At 39.0% G+C, this 21,127-nt stretch overlaps 1 protein-coding gene and 1 pseudogene across 1 annotated transcript; both read right to left on the bottom strand.

Annotated features, from left to right (window-relative positions):
- Positions 1-8,529: 8,529 nt before the first annotated feature.
- Positions 8,530-13,213, bottom strand: LOC146389983 (uncharacterized; annotated as a pseudogene).
- A 1,538-nt stretch (positions 13,214-14,751) lies between these two features.
- On the bottom strand, positions 14,752-20,507 carry LOC146389982 (Fc receptor-like protein 4). Its single transcript, XM_084923066.1, has 6 exons — positions 20,464-20,507; positions 20,034-20,069; positions 18,350-18,610; positions 18,025-18,270; positions 17,752-17,949; positions 14,752-17,664 (listed from the first exon to the last, which is right to left on the bottom strand). Exons 1-6 carry the CDS (start codon positions 20,492-20,494, stop codon positions 17,615-17,617), a joined length of 822 nt encoding a protein of 273 aa, XP_084779192.1. The 5' UTR covers positions 20,495-20,507; the 3' UTR covers positions 14,752-17,614.
- Between the last annotated feature and the right edge of the window lie 620 nt (positions 20,508-21,127).

Below are 21,127 nucleotides of genomic sequence, written 5' to 3'. Positions count from 1 at the left end.
GCTGCCTGATGGAAACTTCCCAGTGATGATTCAGTCAAGCCAGTCAAGCCCTGGTTAATTGCACCACCTGCTTAAAAGGGTAGCAAAGAGTTAGTCGGGGTTCTGGGACTTCAGAACTCACAGTACTGCGAGTCTTGCTAGTGCACCTTCATTTTTCTGCTTTAGTGCCTTAATTCCCATTTCTGCTCCTAGTGTTCCTGGTGACTGACTGCAGCAGACACAACTGACTTTCTGTGAAAAGAAGCACACAATATGTTAGCCCTGTCTAACACATTATGCACTTTTTCATAGATTCAACGAAAGAAATGCAAAGAAATGATGTATATTTGACAGAATGCTAGTGACAAACTCCCTCCAATTTAAAACTGGTTCTTTGCTTTTGAGTTGTCTGGTATGTGTAGTTATAAAAGTGCTCCTTTAGTCTGGTGACCTTTTCGCTTAACACAACAATTCTCTAAAAATGGTCAGCTAGCTCACGACCTCTTCTGAAAGTCTGTCTCCTTGGAAACAAAATATAAAGAAGGCTGTTGTTACTGTTCAAAAGATTCATTCCATAATTTGTTATTATGTTATAAAACAAACTAAACCACCTGATCAACAGGTCCTGAAAATGGTACAAATGTGGGTGGGCTTTGAGACATAAGATGCCTTTAAAATCACTTTTAGTTTTACATTATATTTTACTGTGGCTTAAGTGTCATTAAAACCAATAAAATTAATAATATTTAAAAGAGCCACACAAACTTTACTAAAGAAAAAAAATCTGCTAATGTTGCACGGGTTAAAGTGGGATTTGGCAGATTGCGTGAGTCATTACGGCTCCAATGGATTCCAAAGAACATCATAAAATAGTTAACAACTTGAAACGCTTTAAATTGTTGTCCTGTTAAGAGGTGCGCTGCAAATCAATCTTCAGAGCTCAATGTTATACTTCCTGTGACTGTTTGTAAAAAAAAATGTTCTTTCTGAAGGATTTTCAAAGTTGTCTTTTACAAGATGTCCAGTATGTTTGGATGATGAATAACAGGGGTGCACATAAGTGGTCCGCAGGTGCGCATAGGCTGTCAAAATGAGACGCGTGTTTGCGTAAATAAGATTTTCTGGAATAGGACAGACATTTGTTTAGAACTCTTAAAGATGTCAAAGAAGCAAGCTCCTTTAAGCAATTACTTTGGTTTCCCTCCACCTCCAAAGAAATGTCAGAAGGAGTCCGCACCGCAAAAGAAGCGCATATTCTCGGAAAAGTGGTTGCAGGAGGTGAGCTGACTTCAAACAAATGATGAACGCACAGAGATGTGGTGCAGAATCTGCCGTGAAAATCCCACACTAGCGGACAAAAACAGTGCCTTTTATATGTACGCAAACGCCCGTTGAAACTTCTTATCTGGTGCGCCTCTTTTATTTTGACAGCGAATGCGCACATGCGGACCACTTATGTGCACCCCTGTGAATAAGCCATCTGTCAGCCTGGCTGTAGAACAGCAGAAACCCTGCTAAAACAGTTTGCGCCTCTTTATAAGGTCCATGTGTCCATGTGAGAGGCTTCTACACAGCAAATTCAAAAGTGTTAAATGTTTTGGTGTTAGTAGTCTTCTTGCAAAAGTAGAGTTAATTTTACTCTAAGTAGAGTCACATTCTTTTAATGTAACTCTGAGGTGTGGAATGATAGTAGTTAAAATCGAGTGTTAAAAATGAGTGTTTCTATGTCAAATCTGGAGGTGTTACAATGGAAACATTAACTCTTGACCTCTTAACTCTGAACTCCTAGAGGGGCTATGACACCAATAGAGTAAATTCACAGACTCTGCCCCCAGCACCATAGGCTCCAATCGAAGCTGAAGTGAAGCCGTTTCAGAACATTTTGCTCTACATATTTGAGTTGTTTGCCATGCTTGGTAAGTCATTTTTTCAAAGATTGTTTCAATTATTATTATTAGCTTTTACTTCTGTGGCTCTTTGGAGTTGAGACAAAGCTGTGTGGAAGGCATTAGCCATGTTGCTCGGTGATAGCATAATATTCTGTTTTAGCTAGCTGAAAGGTATTGTTTGCGGGCAAATACCACAGCCTTGAAAAAAAGCTTGCATGTGAATTTTCAGTCAAATTTTTGGTCAAATACACCTAAAACAATGTCTAGAATGTGAAATGTTGGTATAATGGTGCTACTTGAAGCCTGAAAATGATCTCCCATAAAAAAAACACACAAAAACGAGCAAACAGCAGTAGCAGATGCTAGGATTAGGGAAGCAGCAATGGCGCCTGTGTTTGGCTTTGCCTCCGCTGCTACAGCTCGTTGGAGGTGACAGTGTAGTTTTTCACTGTCATCACTTGTCGTTTGCAATATACTTTTTGCTCTTTTGTATTCTGACTTATCTTCTGCTGCTTTAATTTATGATCGGGATACACTGTTAAACATCAAAGACTCAATGGAGATCTACTATGACAGCTACAGAAAAACTTTTCCTCCTCCTCTGGAGTGTTCCGCACCTCAGTGCGTGCTACTGTGCACAACCCGCGGCATTTCCACCCTCAAGAGACGAAAAAGGGGAACGAGGGCTGGCGTCCAGGTGAAACGGAGAAGGTACCGGAGGCTAGCTGTGGGGTGACTCTCGGTGCCTGCGACCAGTTCCTCTCCTGTCGTTTGCTGGGGATGTTACGCCGCCGCCTGGGACCCGAGCCCCATGGCTCGAAAGCAGTTTGCTCACTCTGTGTCCGTCATCCATTTTCCGTTTTGCTGGTGACAGCTACGTCTGCTCATCGATCAAGGTTTTTCCCAACTCTGGAGTCGCCGCCCTGCCCGGCAGGTCCACAGGTTTGCACAGGTGTTTAATTCAAGTACCGCTGCAGTCAGCTGTAGATTCCGCAGATAAACCGTCATCAATTCGGTTCGCCCTGCTAAACGTTCGCTCTATAACGAACAAATCATTTATTCTAAATGATCTTTTTATTAAAGAGTCTCTAGATTTTATGTGTCTGACTGAGACGTGGCAGCAAAATAAGGATTATGTCCACTTGAATGAAATCTGCCCGTCTGGCTGTTCTGTCATTGGAACTCCGCGTCTTTTAGGACGTGGTGGAGGACTTGCTGCTGTTTACCAGGACAGACTCATATGCAAACTGATAACCTCGGACTTCTTTTCTTCATTTGAGTCACAGATGATGAAGGTCGGTTCTCTGAAAACCTTTTACTGTATTTTAATCTATCGACCTCCTGGACCTGCTGGGGTCTTTCTAACTGAATTTAATGACCTTCTGACATTGATCATTAAACTGGAGAAGGTTGTAATATTGGGAGACTTAAACCTTCATATTGATGACGCTTCCTGTAACACTGCTGCTGAGCTCATCACTATCACTGAGTCTTTTAACTTTAAGCAGCATGTTTCTGGCCCCACACATACAAAGGGCCACACTCTTGATCTTGTTTTCTCCCTGGGTTTAAATATACATGATGTATGTGTGGAAGATGTCCATGTGAATGACCATAGTTGTATATTCTTTAATTTGTCATTTTACGTGGATCTTTCACCTCCTAAATTGATGATCCAAAGGCGGATTATAAACCAGGATGCTGCTAGAAGGTTTTCTGCCATGTTTGTCCCTCGCATGGCTCAAAATGATATGGATTCACTTATTTTGTCTTTTAACAATCAATGTAAATCTATTTTAGATACGGTGGCACCTCTGAAACTAAATGTTGTCCATTCTTCAAATTTCTGTCCTTGGATAAATGAAAATATTCGAAATTTTAGGAGATATTGTCACAAATTAGAACGTTTATGGAAGGCTTCCAAGCTTGAGGTCCATAGGGTACATCTCAAGGAATCAATTTTCTCACTTAACGACATGATAAAAAATGCCAGAACGGAATATTTTGCTAATCTAATAGCTTCAAAAAAGAAAAATCCCAGAGTATTGTTTGATACAATTAAAAACATTGTCTCTCCTGATATTCCTCATGTACCAGTCTATACTAAATCTGATTGTAATGACTTTTTAAACTATTTTGTTAATAAGGTCACTGCTGTCAGGTCTAATATTTCTCCATCATCCTCTCAGTATCACACTGACACATTGCTTACCTCTGATACCTGGTCCTCTTTTACTCCTGTTACCTTACAGGACATCAGTGCTCTGCTTGGTCGAATGAAACTGACTTCAAGCCACCTTGATGTACTTCCTCCATCATTTTTCATTAGTGTGTTTGACTCTATTGGCCCCTGTATTCTGGAAATAATTAATACTTCTCTTTTTACTGGCTCAGTTCCCAGCTATTTTAAACAAGCTATTGTTGAACCAATATTAAAGAAACCAAATTTGGACCCATCTCGTCCAAGCAGTTACAGGCCAATATAAAAATTACCATTGGTGTCAAAGATCTTGGAAAAAACAGTTGCAGAACAACTTAACAACTTTTTGGAAAAGAACAATGTTCTGGACATTTTCCAGTCTGGTTTCCGCAAATTGCACTCCACTGAAACCGCTTTGCTTAAAGTGTCTAGTGACATTCTGATGGCAGCAGACTCTGGAGAGTACACCGTTCTGGTTATGTTGGATCTCAGCTCTGCTTTTGATACTGTTGATCACAGCATCATGATAAATAGGCTGAAGGACTTGTTTGGGATTACTGGTGTTGTTTTAAAATGGTTTATGTCGTATCTATCTGAGAGATCCTTTACTGTCTGTATAAATCATGTGCTGTCGGAAACATCAGTTCTGCCTTCTGGGGTACCTCAAGGATCTGTTTTAGGTCCTATTCTCTTTTTGCTGTATATACTCCCTCTAGGCCACATTATCAGACGTTACAATAATATTTCTTATCATCTCTATGCTGATGACATTCAGTTGTACTGTTCTTTCAAAGCTTCTGAGTTTTATAAATTGTCTTGTTTAAATAATTGTCTGTCAGAAATCAAACAATGGTTAAATGACAATTTCCTTCAGTTAAATGCAGATAAAACAGAAACGTTGATTATTGCACCTGATCACATGCTCTCAGAAATTAGGCAGCATATCAGTTTTTTTAGACCCTTCATTTCAGTCGAGTCTCAGAAACTTGGGTGTTATATTTGACAGTTCGATGTCTCTTGAGAAACACTCTAAACAACTTGTCCGGAACTGTTTTTATCATCTAAGAAACATTTCTAAACTCAGACTACTGGTGTCAAAGGCAGAACTTGAGATGATTATTCATGCTTTTATCTCTTCTCGTTTGGATTATTGTAACAGTCTTTTTACGTGTCTCAACAAATCAGCTCTGGATCGCCTTCAGTCTGTACAGAATGCAGCGGCAAGACTTTTAACTGGTACAAACAAGAGGTCACACATTACTCCAGTTTTGGCTTCTCTTCATTGGTTGCCAGTAAATTTTAGGGTTCATTTTAAAATTTTATTTGTAACTTTTAGAGCTCTGCACGGTGAAGTTCCCCAGTATATCTCTGACCTGTTGAAACCTCATGCTTCATCCCGAGCACTTAGGTCTTCAAGTCAGAGGCTACTGGTAGTCCCACGTACTAGGTTTAAAACACGTGGGGATCGGGCTTTTCAGGCACTGGCACTTAGGCTGTGGAACTCTCTGCCGTTGTCTTTACGCTGTCTAGACTCTACTGACTCCTTTAAAAAGCAGCTGAAGACATTTTTATATAAACGGGCTTTTAATTAATTTTAACTTGTATGTCTGATCTTATTGTAAAGCACTTTGTGATTTTTATCTGTGAAATGTGCTATATAAATAAATTTTACTTACTTACTAGATGTCCTGACTGGGTTCTACGTTAGCATTTAGATCCCTCCAGAGTTTTGTGCACACGGTTTAGGTAAAAATGAAAAAGGTTGAGGTTTTACATATAGTTCAGTATTACCTGTTGCCTGTGTCCTTGTCTTTTGGGAAAATACTTTACACAAGTAATGGCTCAAAGAGGATTCCTTTTTTTTTTACTGTGCTGCAATTGATTACCGGATTATTTGTGCCATTAATTAGTGTCAACTAATTTTTATTCAATCTCCACATAGGATATGCTTGTGAAGATGGAATATGGGGGAGAGCAGAAGTGCGTTGAAGTTCCACAAAGTGATGAATGAAGGACATGCATATTGTATTGAAGAAATAAGTGATGAGAATGCTGTTATTTGCATTTACCAGCTCACCTATGTCAGACCTTTTGATAAACAAAATTCTAATGAAAGTGAGAACATGTACACTGTTACATCTTTCAGAAAATGTTTTGAAATTGTGGTGCACAGTTCAGAATAAATGTTTTTCAAAAACCATTGCGTCTTTTTAGTAAATGTTTATTTCCAAAAGAAATTTCTAGAAGTTCAGAACAGTAAAATTCCCGCTTTTTAGAATTAATTAGAAGATAACTCTTACGTAGTTAAACTAAAATACTCTTTGAGAGTTAATATATAAATTCTTAACACCTAGTTAGCATTAGTAAGTGTTAAATTATCAACTCCAGACAGATTTGGTGTTTAACACTAAATCAGAGTTAACGTACCAACTCTCCAAAAAGAGTTAAATTAACACTTTCTGGTGTGGACCCATATAGACACTTTAATAGTGTTGAAATCAAATGTGACAGTGTTAATTTGGACATGCTGGATTTGCTGGGTATCCTTGCTCAGAGCCTGCAGCATGTGGTTTTGCCCACTATGGGTTTTGGGACCTGATGGGCCTTTAAAATCATCGTGTCAGTTTTATATTATATATTAATATAAGACTGCAGCTTATGTGTCACTATGGCAATTAAAGTTGCAATAATCTTGAGCCACCTCTCATTTCTTAATTAACTTCTTCTAAACAGTGTTTGTGTAATTTCTAAAGTGGTCTTGAGCAATAGTTCTCCAGGTTTTCTAAATGTCTTTCAGATATTTCAATTATTTCCAGTCCCATCCTTGTGTCCGGCTACTTTCAGAAGAATGTTTGATACAGTTTGGGAAACATGAAATAGCATGTTTGCACCAATGAGGCGATTCCCAAAAAGCTATTAGCTAAAGACTTAGCATATTGTGGCATGGTGTGCAGGGTTTCCTTAAAAACTGGAGAAAAAGAGAAGTATCAGGCTTAATAATAATAATAATAAATAAATGTATAGGCTGGGTCTCAGGAGGGTATATTATATAATATACAGCAGAAAATGAAGAAAAAAAAATTTAGAAAATGATCAGGTACAAGGACGGGACAGAAAATGAATGAAGTAAATCTGCCAATATCAAAAGAAAAACTTAAACTTAAAAGAACATCTGGCTGCTTGGAAGGAAAAGACAAAGAATTGAGGGGTGGCTCAAGGATTGTACTAAGCACTTTGCATATCTTTGCCGTACATTCTTCCTGTGTGAAACATTTGACTTCTGTGCTATGTACCAAAACAAAGTACATTGCAAACTCGATTTCATGCCAAGCCTGAGCACTTTAATAGTCTGGCACTTTGACTTGACCACATTTGTACCTTTATGAGAATCTGAGTGGCAGCATTCTGTCACTCTGAAGATGACTCACAGATGCGTCAGCAGGGACACAGCTCATTCCTGGGACTTTTGCTTGACATCCTTTTGTTCCTGCAAAAGTTGTGTTTGCAAAGTCTTGAGACAACTTTTGTGTCTTTATATTTTTCCCAAGCAGCCAGTTGTTCTTGTAGATTTTTTTTAAGTGGTCTTCAGTTATAGTTCTCACATCATCTTACAGTCCTCGTGACAGTGTTGTTAATTCAAAAAAACAAAGTTTGTTCCCACACAAAGAACGCAGACTTCGTGCCAAGAACCTTTGCGCTCTTTTAAATGTCGTGCAGATACTTTGACAGCTTTAACATGATTACATATTTGTGGTTTCATCAATACTGAAGATGTATTAAAGTAAGCCACAGGATGCAATGCTGGTTCATAGGAATGGAATCATGTACTCGTACAGTTTCTCATTATTACTCATACGTTTTTCATCTCAGTACACAGACTCAGATCTAACTCATTATCCAATTAGGTGATCTCGTCAGTTATTCATGACAATTAAAATGTCCAAATGCACAGCAGAAATAAACATGTTTGTAGGTTGGTGAAAAAAATATAATTACTTGGACCTCTGTGGGTGATTTTTGCCATTTATGATAAATTTGATATTTTTTAATGCTTCCATTTGAACAATGTTAAGGTTTTATATCAGGGTCAGCATCAGAAATCACGCCATGGTGTCATGGTAGCGCCGTCCATCTTTTATACAGACCATGGGCTCCTGACAGAAACTACACCCTCAGTATTGCCTCTTTTCCACTCATGGGGTGTCTGCGTTGGTGTTGGTGTGGTGCCAGCTCAGAGTCTCACCTGACATAGATCCAACATAACACCTCTGCGACATTATGTTTCTGTCATGGTTGCACCTCAGGCTGTCCAAGCTTAGTGATGCCCTGGTCTATATGTGGGAAAAGATGCCCCAGCACATCATCTGTCACCTTATTAGGAGCATGCCCTGACATTTTCAGGCATGTATACAAGCAATGGGGGTCATACAAACATATGACAGTGCCTCTCATATCCAAGGCTTAAGTCACATTCGTAGCTGTCATGCACTTGGACAAAACCTGGACACAAGCCCACAGCGGAAAAGTAAAAGTTAAAGGAAGTTTACTACTGACAGAATGCAAAACACATTTTTTTTTTTAACAGAAGATGACAGGATTGGTCCCTCCGCAGCTCCTGTGCATGGGCAAAACAGGAGGGCAGAGAAATAATCAATACAACTAATTGTTCTCCTTTCTGATGCTCCTGACTCCAATCATCTCTCCGCAGCACTCCTAACTCCTAACTACTAACTGGTAGCAACTGTGGGATAACTCTTAATCAGCTCTATGGGACACAGGTGCATAATACATTTGTGTTAGTAAGAGAAAAGTCTAAAGCACCGAGTGAAAATGTGTTAAATTTGATTCATGATGTTAGTGTGCTCTGTGTGTGTTCACACTGCTGATTAAAGACATTGAAATCTGACAGGAATGACAGTTTGCTGACTTTGCCCCAAATGTAGGCTTAATAACCCCCCCCCCCCCCCCCCCCCCCTAGAAGTTAAACTTCTGCTACCATCTTTGCTGTTGCATACCATACAGCCAAAAATATCCACTGGCCTGCCTTCACACGGATGTGATCTTCAGTGACATCTCATTCTTTGCAGATAGAACAGCTAAACTACTCTGGAAGGTTTAGGAGTGTAATTGTGGGAATCAGATTATTCTTCCAGAAGCCCATTTGTGCGATAAGACACTGATGTTGGACAAGAAGGTCTGGTTTGCAGGATGAGGGCGACTGTGGTTCAGGGGGTTGGGAAGCTCATCTTAAACTGGAATGTTGCCGGTTCGATCCCCTGCTCTGTCTGTCTTGGTCGTTGTGTCCTTGAGCAAGACACTTCACCTACTGGTGATGGCCAGAGAGGCCAATGGTGCATTATGGCAGCCTCGCTTCTGTCAATCTGCCCCAGGGCTGCTGTGGCTATAACTGTAGCCTCCACCAGTGTGAGAATGAATAGTGGAATTGTTAAGTGCTTTGAGGGTCTCGAAAAGCGCTATATAAATGCAATCCATTGTTTATCATTATGAAATTGTCCAAAATGTGTTGGTATGCTGAAGCGTTACCAGTTTGTTTCACTCAAACTGAGAAGGGCTGAGAAAATGTATATTAAAAAAAGACTGCCTACCATCCAATGAGTCTGTGTTTTTAACTTTCTTTATGTAATTAATTTAATTTAATTTAATTTGAGCCAGTGAAATGTCCTGATTGATCCACCATAGCCTGACATTCTTGCAGACTCAGGGAGTTCTGGCGTGTTGGTCAGGAGAGAGGAATTCTGACAGCCTAACAGGCATAGGACTAAAGGTGGAGGTTAACACAGAGAGACAACTATTCACATTTACCCCAATACTCAATTTAGAATCACGAGTTTTAACATCGAACGTCTGACTTTAGTGTCCCTCTGGGTTCTTGGCTAGCTTAGCGTTAGCATGCAATCTGTGCAAGTACTAGTAAAGAGCCAAAGTTGCGTGAGCAGGATGATTTAACTTCATCCTTTAGTAATGTCCATATCCACACTGTAGTCAGCGCCACTATCTTCCTCCAACAGAGAAGTGAAATCAGCCAATTATAGGGCAAGTGAAAAAGGCAGCATGATCGATAGGCAGTTAGGTAGGCTAAAAATGCCAAAGAACTGAACTACTGGGAACTCGTTTGCTACAAGAACGGAGTATTTTTATGTTGTCAGTTTGAAAACCTGAAATATGAATTATTTATCAAAGACTGAGGTCTAAACATAAAGGAATGATTTTCAGTGTCACTCTTTCAAACAGCTTATAAATCTTAGTTACTGTTTGGAATTTAGGAATGACCGAGGATTATTAATAGTAGCAAAAATACCAGTGCTCTAAGTCGGCCCAGAGTATTCATATGCTTCGCATGCTTATACTCATTTTAGATACTACACTGTAAAACCGAATAAGTTGACTGAACTTAAAACATTTGTGGAAAGTGATTACCTCAAAAGATGTAAGTACACAAACTCATCTCTTCTAAGTATGGGGGTACTCAAAATTTGTATTTATTGTTAACTTGAAAATTTTAAATTATATTTTGTATTTTATTAATTGAGCTTTACTTAAAAACTATATACTTTAATTTTAATATTTTTGTGTTTTTTGTAGTTTACTATTTTGATCCAACACAATGCAATTATATTACAACCTAAACGCAAATTATATGATTATTAATTAAAAGATATTTATTTTTAAATGTTTTTTGAGTTTAGACTACTAAAAAAATTACAGAAATTCATTTACTTTACATTTTGTTTATTTAACATTTTTTTATGGAAATGTAAAAACATCACAAATGTTTTTATAAAACCACTAACATGGACATGGGCACCATAAAGTGAGCCTTATAAATTCAGTGTAGAACATTTATCTTTTTATAAAATCACAAAGGACAACATCAGTCCTAATTGCATCTTTCTGAAAATACACAAAAATTCAAAACAAAAAGTCAAATACTAATCAGTTTTGTTTGAAAAAGAAATGAAAAACAATTTTTTAAAATGGGTAAAAATAAACACCACAACGGCCATGCTTGAGGAAGTAAAATGGACAGGACTGGTCTGGGAAGCACCGTCGGTAACCACTGTGAGAGGGGCAACTGGAGTGTCAATGAGGGTCGACTCATCCAATGTGTCCGCCTGGAATAGACACAGTATCAATAAGTAAGGTTGGTTTGAGAGAATGTGACAAGCAAGAACTGAATTCTAGCAAAACATTCAGCAGTGTTACTTTGTAACGAGTTAGGGTACTCTACTTTTTTGAAAAATGTACATTAATGTGTTAGCTTCTTGCATTACATAATTAGTATGTTTGTTATTTTTCTAAAAAAAAGTATTTTTTTATTTTATGACTTTATCTCAAAAAGAAACTAAATCTTGACTTCAGCCTTGTTTTTAGGCCACCTGCAGCATAGCCGAAGTGCTGTGATACGCCTGTGCCCTGCTCCTGACCCTGTGTGTGTGTGTGTGTGTGTGTGTGTGTGTGTGAGGGTTTTCTAAAGAGAGGTTATTTTGCTTGTACAATTTGGTAGCTGCTAGGGTATTAAATTGTATTTTTTAAAAAACACGGTGTTTTATCTCACTGGCAGAATTTAAGTAATGAAAAAATACACTTACATTACATGTCTTAAAGAATTCTGGGTTCTCCTCCCGCAGGTATACAGGAAGGGCACGAAGCACTGCAGTGTGTTTCACTTTGACATCAGGCGTCTCCTAAAAAGGGAAAAGAAAAGTTCATTTAACACAAAGTTTTCAGGTGTCATTCTTTGGGGAGAATACATGTTTATGAAACTGCATGGCATTAGACTCTACATAATTTTAGAGACATTTCTTTTAAGACACAACCTTTCTGTCTCTTATGACAAAGAGTCTGTTTCTTACTCATCTGACAAAAATCCTACACAGTATTTTAAAATAGTCTTCTCCAGATCAGAGCTGTAATCTGTACAGAACACAGATGTTCAAAGCAAGGAAAAATTGAGTTTTTAATCAGTGAAACTTTTAATTTCTGTTAATTTTATCATTATCAATATTCACCCAAAGATCATAATGATTCAGGATGGTTCGCAGAGCCTCCGATATCTTGCCAGTCCATGCGGCCTTCTATCTGTATAGAGCCATGAGTCATGGTGTGTGTCTGTCAAGTTCAGCGTAGAACTGGTTCCGCAGGTTGATGTTTGTGACTCGGTGGAACTCCGCACAAATCTAAAATAAAACAGGAACAAAAACATCCAACAGGAAGCCAAATTACTGACCAAATTTACATCTTATCATTAAAGAGGAATTGCCCAACTTCTGTTTAACCTTGTTTTATAGATGTCCTACTACAAGCACAAGTGTATCACAAAGCTGAAATATATTTTTATTTGTTATCCATTATTTATTTATTTGTTATTTATTTATTATCTGAATCTGAAGAGATCTGTTGAACTTGCATTGTTTCATGTTAAACTGAATAAGAAAAAAAATCAAAGCACAGATACCTGAGAGTCAAATCGCAGAGCAGGCCATTTCTCTAAGAAGTTCTTTACCATTGGGTTGTCTTGAACAATTTCATGGCGACGAAGTGCGAAGGTAGTCTGCATCAGTTCTTCAATCATTACTTTGTTGGGCTCAGTCTTCTCAACCTCATTTTGTATCTGGACTCTCCTCCAGACTGACCTGATCTTCTCCTCTTGGAAAGTTTGGGAGGTAGTTCACCTCAGCTCTTCTGGCTCTTTTTATGTTTGAGTGGGGATGCTCTCCTTCAGGGTTGTTAACACTCCTCCTGCCAGCGTTGACAGACACCTCCACACATCCAGATCTGGCTAGCTTGGTGCGATAATTTCCCATCTTGAATTTTAAACTGGTCTTCCAACCATAACTTCCATCCTACTTCCTGGCTCTTTAAGACATGGATGAGTGGTAACAAGAGCTTCTGCTGCCAAACAGTTAGCCCAACATGCATGTCTGTGGGCTTCAGAGTACCTGGAAACTGCACAGTCACAAGGAACCTGTTTTTATTATATCATAATTTCTAATTATTGTTTCTCACACGTCAAAATTAAATTTCCAGTTTTGATTCTTGTTTTTTCTTAAGTGGGGTATGGTGAAGCTGATAGTGCTGTCCTACAGCTTTTATTTTTAAGCCATGTGACAGTAAATCCCTCCATGCTCCACCATGTAAAGTCAGAGTTGTAATGTAACTATAAGTACTTTTACTTTACACTAAACTTTTTAAAATCAGAAGCCAACTTACTTCACAAAATCAACTTTTTACACATGAAAAAAATGAAATGCTGGTTTAAAAAAATAGGTAGAGCTAATATCATCAGCTAATTATAAGCAGCGTGTTTGAGTTTGGTTATTTTTACATACAGAAATGTTGCAGTTCTTCACTTCTCATCTGCAATGATTTCATGCTTTTTCTTTGAATCTTTCTTAAAAGTAATTTGGAGTAGTTAGGAGGGTTGTTTCTCCCCTCCATTTATTCTCTTTTCTGTTTTAAACCACAATAAACACAAATCTGATTAAGAAAAAATAATATATTTTTTTTAATATTAAGACATTTACTAATTGCAGCTTGATTAATAGCAACAACAAAAGTCATTATTGACAATTTAATCATATATAACTCTAATGTGACCCTAAAAATAATACATTTTATTTAAAAGTGCCTTTCAAGACACACGAGGACACTTAACAATAGAGTAAAACACATAGTAGAACGATGACAAAATGAAGAACAATATAAAACAAGTTCAAATAAACAAACATTAAGTTCACAGTGAATATGCAGATTTGAACAGATGGGTTTTGAGCTGAGATTTAAACTGGGGGAGAGAACCAATGTTTCTTATATCTGGGGGTAGAGAGTTCAACAGCAGCTAAAATCTCTGCTTCCCATAGTGGTGAGGGGGAAGGAAGGCACAGGAAGCTGGATAGAAGAAGTTTGATATGAGTGGAAAAGTGCTTAACAGGTCAGAAAGGAGGAGCGAGGATATGAAGGGCCTTGAAGGTGAGCAGAGAAAGCTTGTACAATATCCGGAATTTCACTGGGAGCCAGTGAAGTTCCTGAAGGATAAGGGTGATGTGCTGTAATAATGTGGGGGGCTGAGTTTTGAACTAATTGAAGCTCATGGAGGGATTTTTGGAGGAGACCATGTAAGAGAGAATTACTATAGTAAATGAAATAGGTAATGAGACTATGAACAAGAATGGACACAGACTGGGTGGAAAAAGAAAAATAGGACTTAATCTGTTAATGTTGTGTAGATGGAAATACGAGATGTGATTGGAACCAGGCTAAGGGTGTGTCGGAGACGTAAAGAGACAAAAGTCTGTTTAGAAGGATGGAGTGAGAGATGGTGTCAAAGGCTGAACTTAGATCCAAAAGAGTGAGAATCATGAGAAGACCGGAGTCAGCTCCGATTAGAAGATCATTAGTGACTTTAAGTCAGACAGACAGATTGGAGGAACAAGACGCAGATGCACACAATCCACATGAAAATGAGGAAGTAAAACTAGATCTCAAACACAGGAGACGACAAATAAGGAAATGAGAAACAATAGCTAAACACAAACACAAAAGCAAACGACACAAAGAGAAAACTGAGATGGAGACTAAAGAATAAGGTGAAATGATTCCTTGAAAATATAAATAGAACCTAATCTGCCAAATGTGAAGACAAAAACCTAAGAAAAGCTGAAAAATTCCAACAATCATATGACCCCCAAATGAGCAAGCGCTTTGGCAACAATGGCAAGGAAAAACTCCCTTTTAACAGGAAGAAACCTCCAGCAGAACCAGGTTAAGGGAGGGGCGGCCATCTGACTCAATGGGTTGGGGATGAGTGGATATTACTGGAGCATTTTGCAGTGTTTTAGCACTCATAAGTAAATAATGTGACTGTTTCTTCCTAGCTGAGAGTTCACAAGGTTGAACTCCAGAACTGAGGTTCTGCACGGACGCCCAGTACAAAATAAAGAATGATTATTTTCAGTTCTGAGTCATGCAAAGTTACTCCAGCAGAGCCAAGGAATTTTAAAAAAATATGGCAGTGGAAAATAGTGGCTTATTTTGTCGAGCACACTGGACAGTCACAGGCTCTACTTCGAAGAGTTTGTACAGAGGATGATTGTGCTTATTTAAAGCAACGTAGCTGCAGGACTCCCAGCCCAGCAGGGGGGCAGTTAAACCTGCAGCCAAGTTTAGAAAGCATTTTTCTGAAAAGCCTGTAGAGGAGCAAAAACCACAGAAACCACAGCAGATGTTCTGAGGAGGAGTCACAATGTCCGCACTTTGAAAGCCTGAAACTCTCCACAAGCGTGAACGAGCATACACAGTCTTGGTTTTGCCTTTTAGGAGGACAGAGGCATCATGTAAAGGAGATCTGAAGCATAAACCCAGACTTCAGCTTCACGGGCTCAGTGTGTTGAGTCTGCAGTGTTCAGTAAAAGTAAGAAAAAGAACAAAAAAACAAACTCAAAGAGGATGTGTCGCTCTGTCAACCACAGCCAGACCACAATAAGCACACGGACTTTCCATCTAACTGATGAGTGGAAAAACACTGTGAGTGCCTCTTTATTGAAAAAAAAAAACTTTATTTATTAGATGAATATAAGCATAACTATAGCATATACATATATATGTACAGTGTTGGGAAGGTTACTTTTAAAATGTATTCCACTGCAGATTACCGAATTCATGCCCCCAAATGTATTTTGTAACGTATTCGGTTAAGTTACTCAATGAGAGTAACGTATTCTGAAGACTTCGGATTACTTAATATACTGTCATGCTTTTTACAACTACATGAATGTACTACTGCTGTGTGATTTATTAGTATTACTGAAGGCTACTCGCCACCGCACTAACATTGTTAGCTGCCGTTTGCTGAGGTTAGTTCATAGACTGCTTTCAGAACTGCACATGATTATTTGCAGCTAACAGGTTGTTAACCCTATCCATCAAGTCTAACAGTCTGCAGTCTATGAACTAACCTCAGCAACACTGTCGCCAAAGTGCTCGCTCATAGGAGGTTATCTGATTGTTGTGGTTTTCTCTCTTTTCTCTGTATTATTGTACAGAGAACATTCATTGTACTTACAATATAAAGCACCTAAAGGCAACCTTTGTTGTGATTTGGTGCTGCATTAATCAAACTGAATTGAAAACGTAATTGTTTTTTAGCCAATAAAGAGCACTGAATATAAATCCTAAAGAAAAGAGAGGTCCCAACGGTTAAGTATTCATAATAATAATAATAATAATAATAATAATAGTAACAATAATACATTTTATTCAAAATGTGCCTTTCAAGACACCAAAGGACACTGCACAATAGGATAAAACACATAATAGAACAATGACACTATGAAGAACAATAAAATAAAAGCACAAGATAAAATGAACAAACAGTGGATTCACAGTGAATATGCAGATTTGAACAGATGGGTTCTGAGCTGAGATTTAAACTGGGGGAGAGAACCAATGTTTCTTATATCTGGGGGTAAAGAGTTCCACAGCCTGGGAGCAGAGCAGCTGAAAGCTCTGCTTCCCATGGAGGTGAGGCGGAAAAAAGGCCGGTCAGGTGCTTAACAGGTTAGAAAGATAAGGAGGAGCAAGGTTATGAATGGCCTTGAAGATGAGCAGAAGAAGTTTGTACACCATCCGGAGTTTCACTGGGAGCCAGTGAAATTCCTGGAGAATGGGGGTGATGTGCTGGTAGGAGGAATTTTGAACCAGTTGAAGCTTCTGAAGGGATTTTTGGAGGAGACCACGTAAGAGAGAATTACTATAGGAAATGAAGGAGGAAGGAAGAGAACGAGACTATGGACTAGAATGGACGTAGACTGGGTGGAAAGAGAAGGACGTAATCTGTTAATGTTGTGTAGATGGAAATAGGCAGAAAGGGTGAGATTACTGATGTGAGATTTATAGGAAAGTGAACTGTCTAGGATGACACCAAGGCTCTTAACCTGAGGAGAAGGGAAAACTGTGGAGTTATCAATGGTGAGTGAGAAATGATTCCCCTTCAATAGGTTGGATTTGTGCCAATAAGGAGGATTTCAGTTTTATCCTCATTGAGCTTTAGAAAATTAAAGCTGAACCAGGATTTTATTTTAGATAAGCATTCTGTAAGAGAAGAAGGTGGGAGGGAGGAAACAGGCCTGCAGGATGTCATCAGCAAAACAGTGAAAGTGAAGATCAAATTTGCGGAAAATGGTACAAAAAAGGACGATGTAAATTATGAAGAGAAAAGGGCCGAAGACTGAAACTTGGGCACACCAGAAGTGAGCACAATATTCATCAATTAAACACTCATGGACATAAAAAGAAGAAAACAAAACTCTCTCTCTTCGGCGATTCACATATTGATCCTAAGAATGTATTTAAGAAATTTTACGAGTGAAAAGCAACAAAAACAACTGCTATTAATGTTTTTAAAAGGATTTATGGAAAAAGCCTGACGTTAAGACCTAACAGGGGAAGATCAGGAAGCAGACATATCTTTGTACAAAGAGTCTATGTTGACTTTTCTAAGCTGCATCTCACACTTGATGCTCAGTGGTCAGTCAAACAAGTCGTCAGGCAACTTCTGTCCAGTGCAGGTAGGTGGTGCTGTTACCAAAGAAACAAGGAGCACCTGTGAAATAAGGTAATCCCAGATCGAGCTTTAAAAATATTCGAGGGGAATCAAAGTGTTACCTTTGGCTCTGCGTCGACATAAAGACACCATGAGGACAGTGGCAATGAAGTACGGACAGAACACCAGCAGGTGGAAAGGCAGTCTGAACTCAAGCTGGAGGGAGGGGGCATCAGGGTGTGGAGCTGATCCAGGGGTGAGGGATGTAAATGTGGGTGGTGGGGGTGTAGATGTAGGCAGGACTGTGGTTATTGGATTACCTGTAGAGAGAATCCCACCTGTTCAGTTGAATATGTGGATGAAATCAGAGCTGAAATCAGAGTGAAGCTCCTCACCTGTGACAGTGATCCAGCTGGATGGAGACTCTCCATGCCCGCTGATGTCACACTTGTAGAGGCCTTCATCAGACCTGGAAACATGCTGGATGGTCATGTGACCTGTAGGCTCCTCCCTGATGAGGGAGCCATCTTTATAGAAAGCAGCTGGGAGGTTGGAGGGAGTGGTCTTTGTTTTACAGAGCAGAGTGACGTCATCTCCCTCCATCACAGGGAGGACAGGACTCTGCAGGATCACTGATCCACCTCAACACAGAGACAAACGACAGCATTTCATCCATTTACACACAGCTTCATCAACACTAACTCCACACACTCAGCTTACCAGTGACTGTCAGGTTAACCATGTTACTGATGGGACCCTCTCTGGACTCACACCAGTAAACTCCACTGTCCCATGGGAGCGTCATGCTGATCTTACAGGAAGAATTGGACCATCTTCCCCACGTTTCTCCACAGTGACTCTGTCCTTCAAGTGTGCTTCTCCTCAGAGTCCATCCAGCAGAGTTTTCGGCCCCCTCACAGCTCAGAGACAAAGACTTTTCTTTGAAGAACTGAGAGCTGTTTGGGTTCACAGTCAGACGAACTGAATGAAACAGGGGAAAAATACTTGGATATGAGAAACTGTCAACCTGAGCACTGATCACAAAGGTCAAGCAAGTTTCCACCGTAAATGTTGAATTTTTAAAAGTATGTAAGTGATCCAGTTTTGGCAATCACACTGATCCAGGTACAGACTTTTAAGGTTTATCAAATCTGGATTAGCAGGACTCTAATTGGGATTACTGGCAGTGCCGAAATTCATTCAAAATAAACAATGTTTAATTACCTGTGTTAGGTTTAAAACTAAGAGGTATTTCATTAGCAAGGCATTAATTTTTTTTACACACAGCCATGTTTACCTTGCATACACAGTGACACAGAATCCCCTGTAGGACCACAAAAGCCACAAGTAGGAGAGAAAAAGTTGCCTGCTGCTGTTAGCTAGAAGAGCTAGCAAAAATAACAAATGCTTCCAATACGAACCACCAATCTTTCCACGCTTTTGTCTTTATGCCTTTACTCCACTGGCTGTAAACATTAAGACCATATGAACAGATTCTTATCTCAACTCTAATCTACTTGTGAGCACCCTTGAATGACTTAATTCATAACACATTTTTAAATGAATGTCTTGACTTTACCAAACAGTGAACAGTTTGTCTTTATAATTCTAATGAATAAAAACTTCTGAATATAAAGAAAATATTGCATACAGTTAATCATAAAAACCTAAATGTGTACTATAAAATAAATATACTACTTCTGCTATATTTATTTAATGGTACTGACAAGTGGAGGTGAAATTTTTAATTGTTCTAAAAGCACATATAAGATGTCTCTGCTCCAGTTTTAGTGATTGAAATTTTAGGATTTTCTTTGGATGTCACTTAGCACTAACTGGCTAGCATTAGCCAATAGCTTAGCATTGACCTCTCACCCAAGTACGGTCACTTCTAAGTACGATGTTCCCGATTGAAGCTAAAACTAAAGCTTTAAACAGTTCACTAATCATTAACATACTGTTGTTCCATTTGACTTCAGCCATCCTTTATATACAGTTTATAGTCCCAGACTGCACAGATGAACAAGCTCTGGTCACCTGCTGATGAATTTTCTGCTCTCATGCTCCGATCACTGTCTGTTTGTCTCTGTAACAGCCTCACTTCCTCCTTTTCTGCTTTCATTATCAATGAGGCCACCAATGGGAGCTCTTGTTAAAACCATCTCCTCCCTTTGTAGCTGTTTGTTTCCTTTTATTTTATTTTTTTCTCTTGGTACAACACGAGTTTGACCTTTTTCATGTTTTATACCATCATGTTGCCCTGTGAAGCATCAGGGTGAAGCAGATTGTATGAAATGAGAGTTTAAGCATGTCATCAATGAGTAATAATAATCAAAACTTTTCCTTAAACCAACACCTGAATGTTTAAATTAAGTTTTTACTAACAAAGACGAAGCTCACTGACCTTGGTTTGTCGTGTAGATCAGCAGTGAGGTCAGGACTGAAGACAAATGACACTTGGGTTAGTTTTTAATTTGAGAGGTTTAACGAAGTGATCAGAGGGCAAAGTGAAAAAAAAAACACTGAAGAAAAGTCAGCAAAGGAAGGAGAAAAAGTGCTGAAAACAAGGAATTGATTCAAACGTGAAGAAAATTTAACTACAATTTCAAAGTTTGTATTTGTTACGGCCCTAGCAGGACGTAACAGTATTAAAATGTATTAAAATGAAAAACATGCAAACTTCCTGTAAGAGTATCATTACGACCTTTCTGAGTAAGTCTCACAAATTAATCGTAACAAAGCCAAACATCCCTAAAAGCATACTTCGGAGAAATGTTTTTGTTCCCTTTTGCACGTATCTTTAACTAAACTTTGTAGAAACAGAGGGAACTTACAGAGCAGCCACAGCACAGAAACTTCCCCCATCTTCACACTTGGTAAGTTAAAAGTTTATAAGTGATCAGTTTCTATGCACACCCTCCTCTTCCTCCTCCCTCTGTGACTGTGGTTTCCTCTTCACTCATCAGTACGAGGCTTTTCTATTAAATCAAAGCTCTAATATCTAATATGAAGTAAATATGAATGTGATTTTATTAACCATGAGCTCTTTGATTCCCTTTCATGGGGAAGAATCAGAGAGCTTTAATGGACAATGATTGATGAGGTGATAACCTGTTATGTCAGAACATTAGGTTTTGTTTTCCTGATAGTGAGAGCAGTTCACATGAAAGGAAGTGAGATGGAGGTGGTGTTGTGCTTCTCTCTCTTTTAACCACAATCGGGTGGTTTGTAAAGGTGTCATTAGACAAACTTCCTTATGCCCTTATGCAGTAGAGGTTTTTGATACAGGCGACACGGGCGATTGCCCGGGGCGGCATCGTGGTGGGGAGCGGCATCACGCGCATGGGCAAAAAAAAATAAATTGCTGTACTCATACTGCCCCGATGTCATGCCAGCGCATATTGGGAATGGCATAGGCACCGATCGGTTTTCTGCCGCCCATTTGCTGGGAGTAAGGGCGCCCTCCGTTTGCGAGGTGCGCCTGCTGCTTGCTGCGCC

This window comes from Perissodus microlepis, chromosome 3, assembly GCF_051167445.1.
Source record: "Perissodus microlepis isolate ML-2025 ecotype Zambia chromosome 3, ASM5116744v1, whole genome shotgun sequence".
NCBI classification, from domain to species: domain Eukaryota; kingdom Metazoa; phylum Chordata; class Actinopteri; order Cichliformes; family Cichlidae; genus Perissodus; species Perissodus microlepis.
Note: the sequence above shows the minus strand (reverse complement) of the source record. Positions and strands in the feature narration are given on the sequence as shown.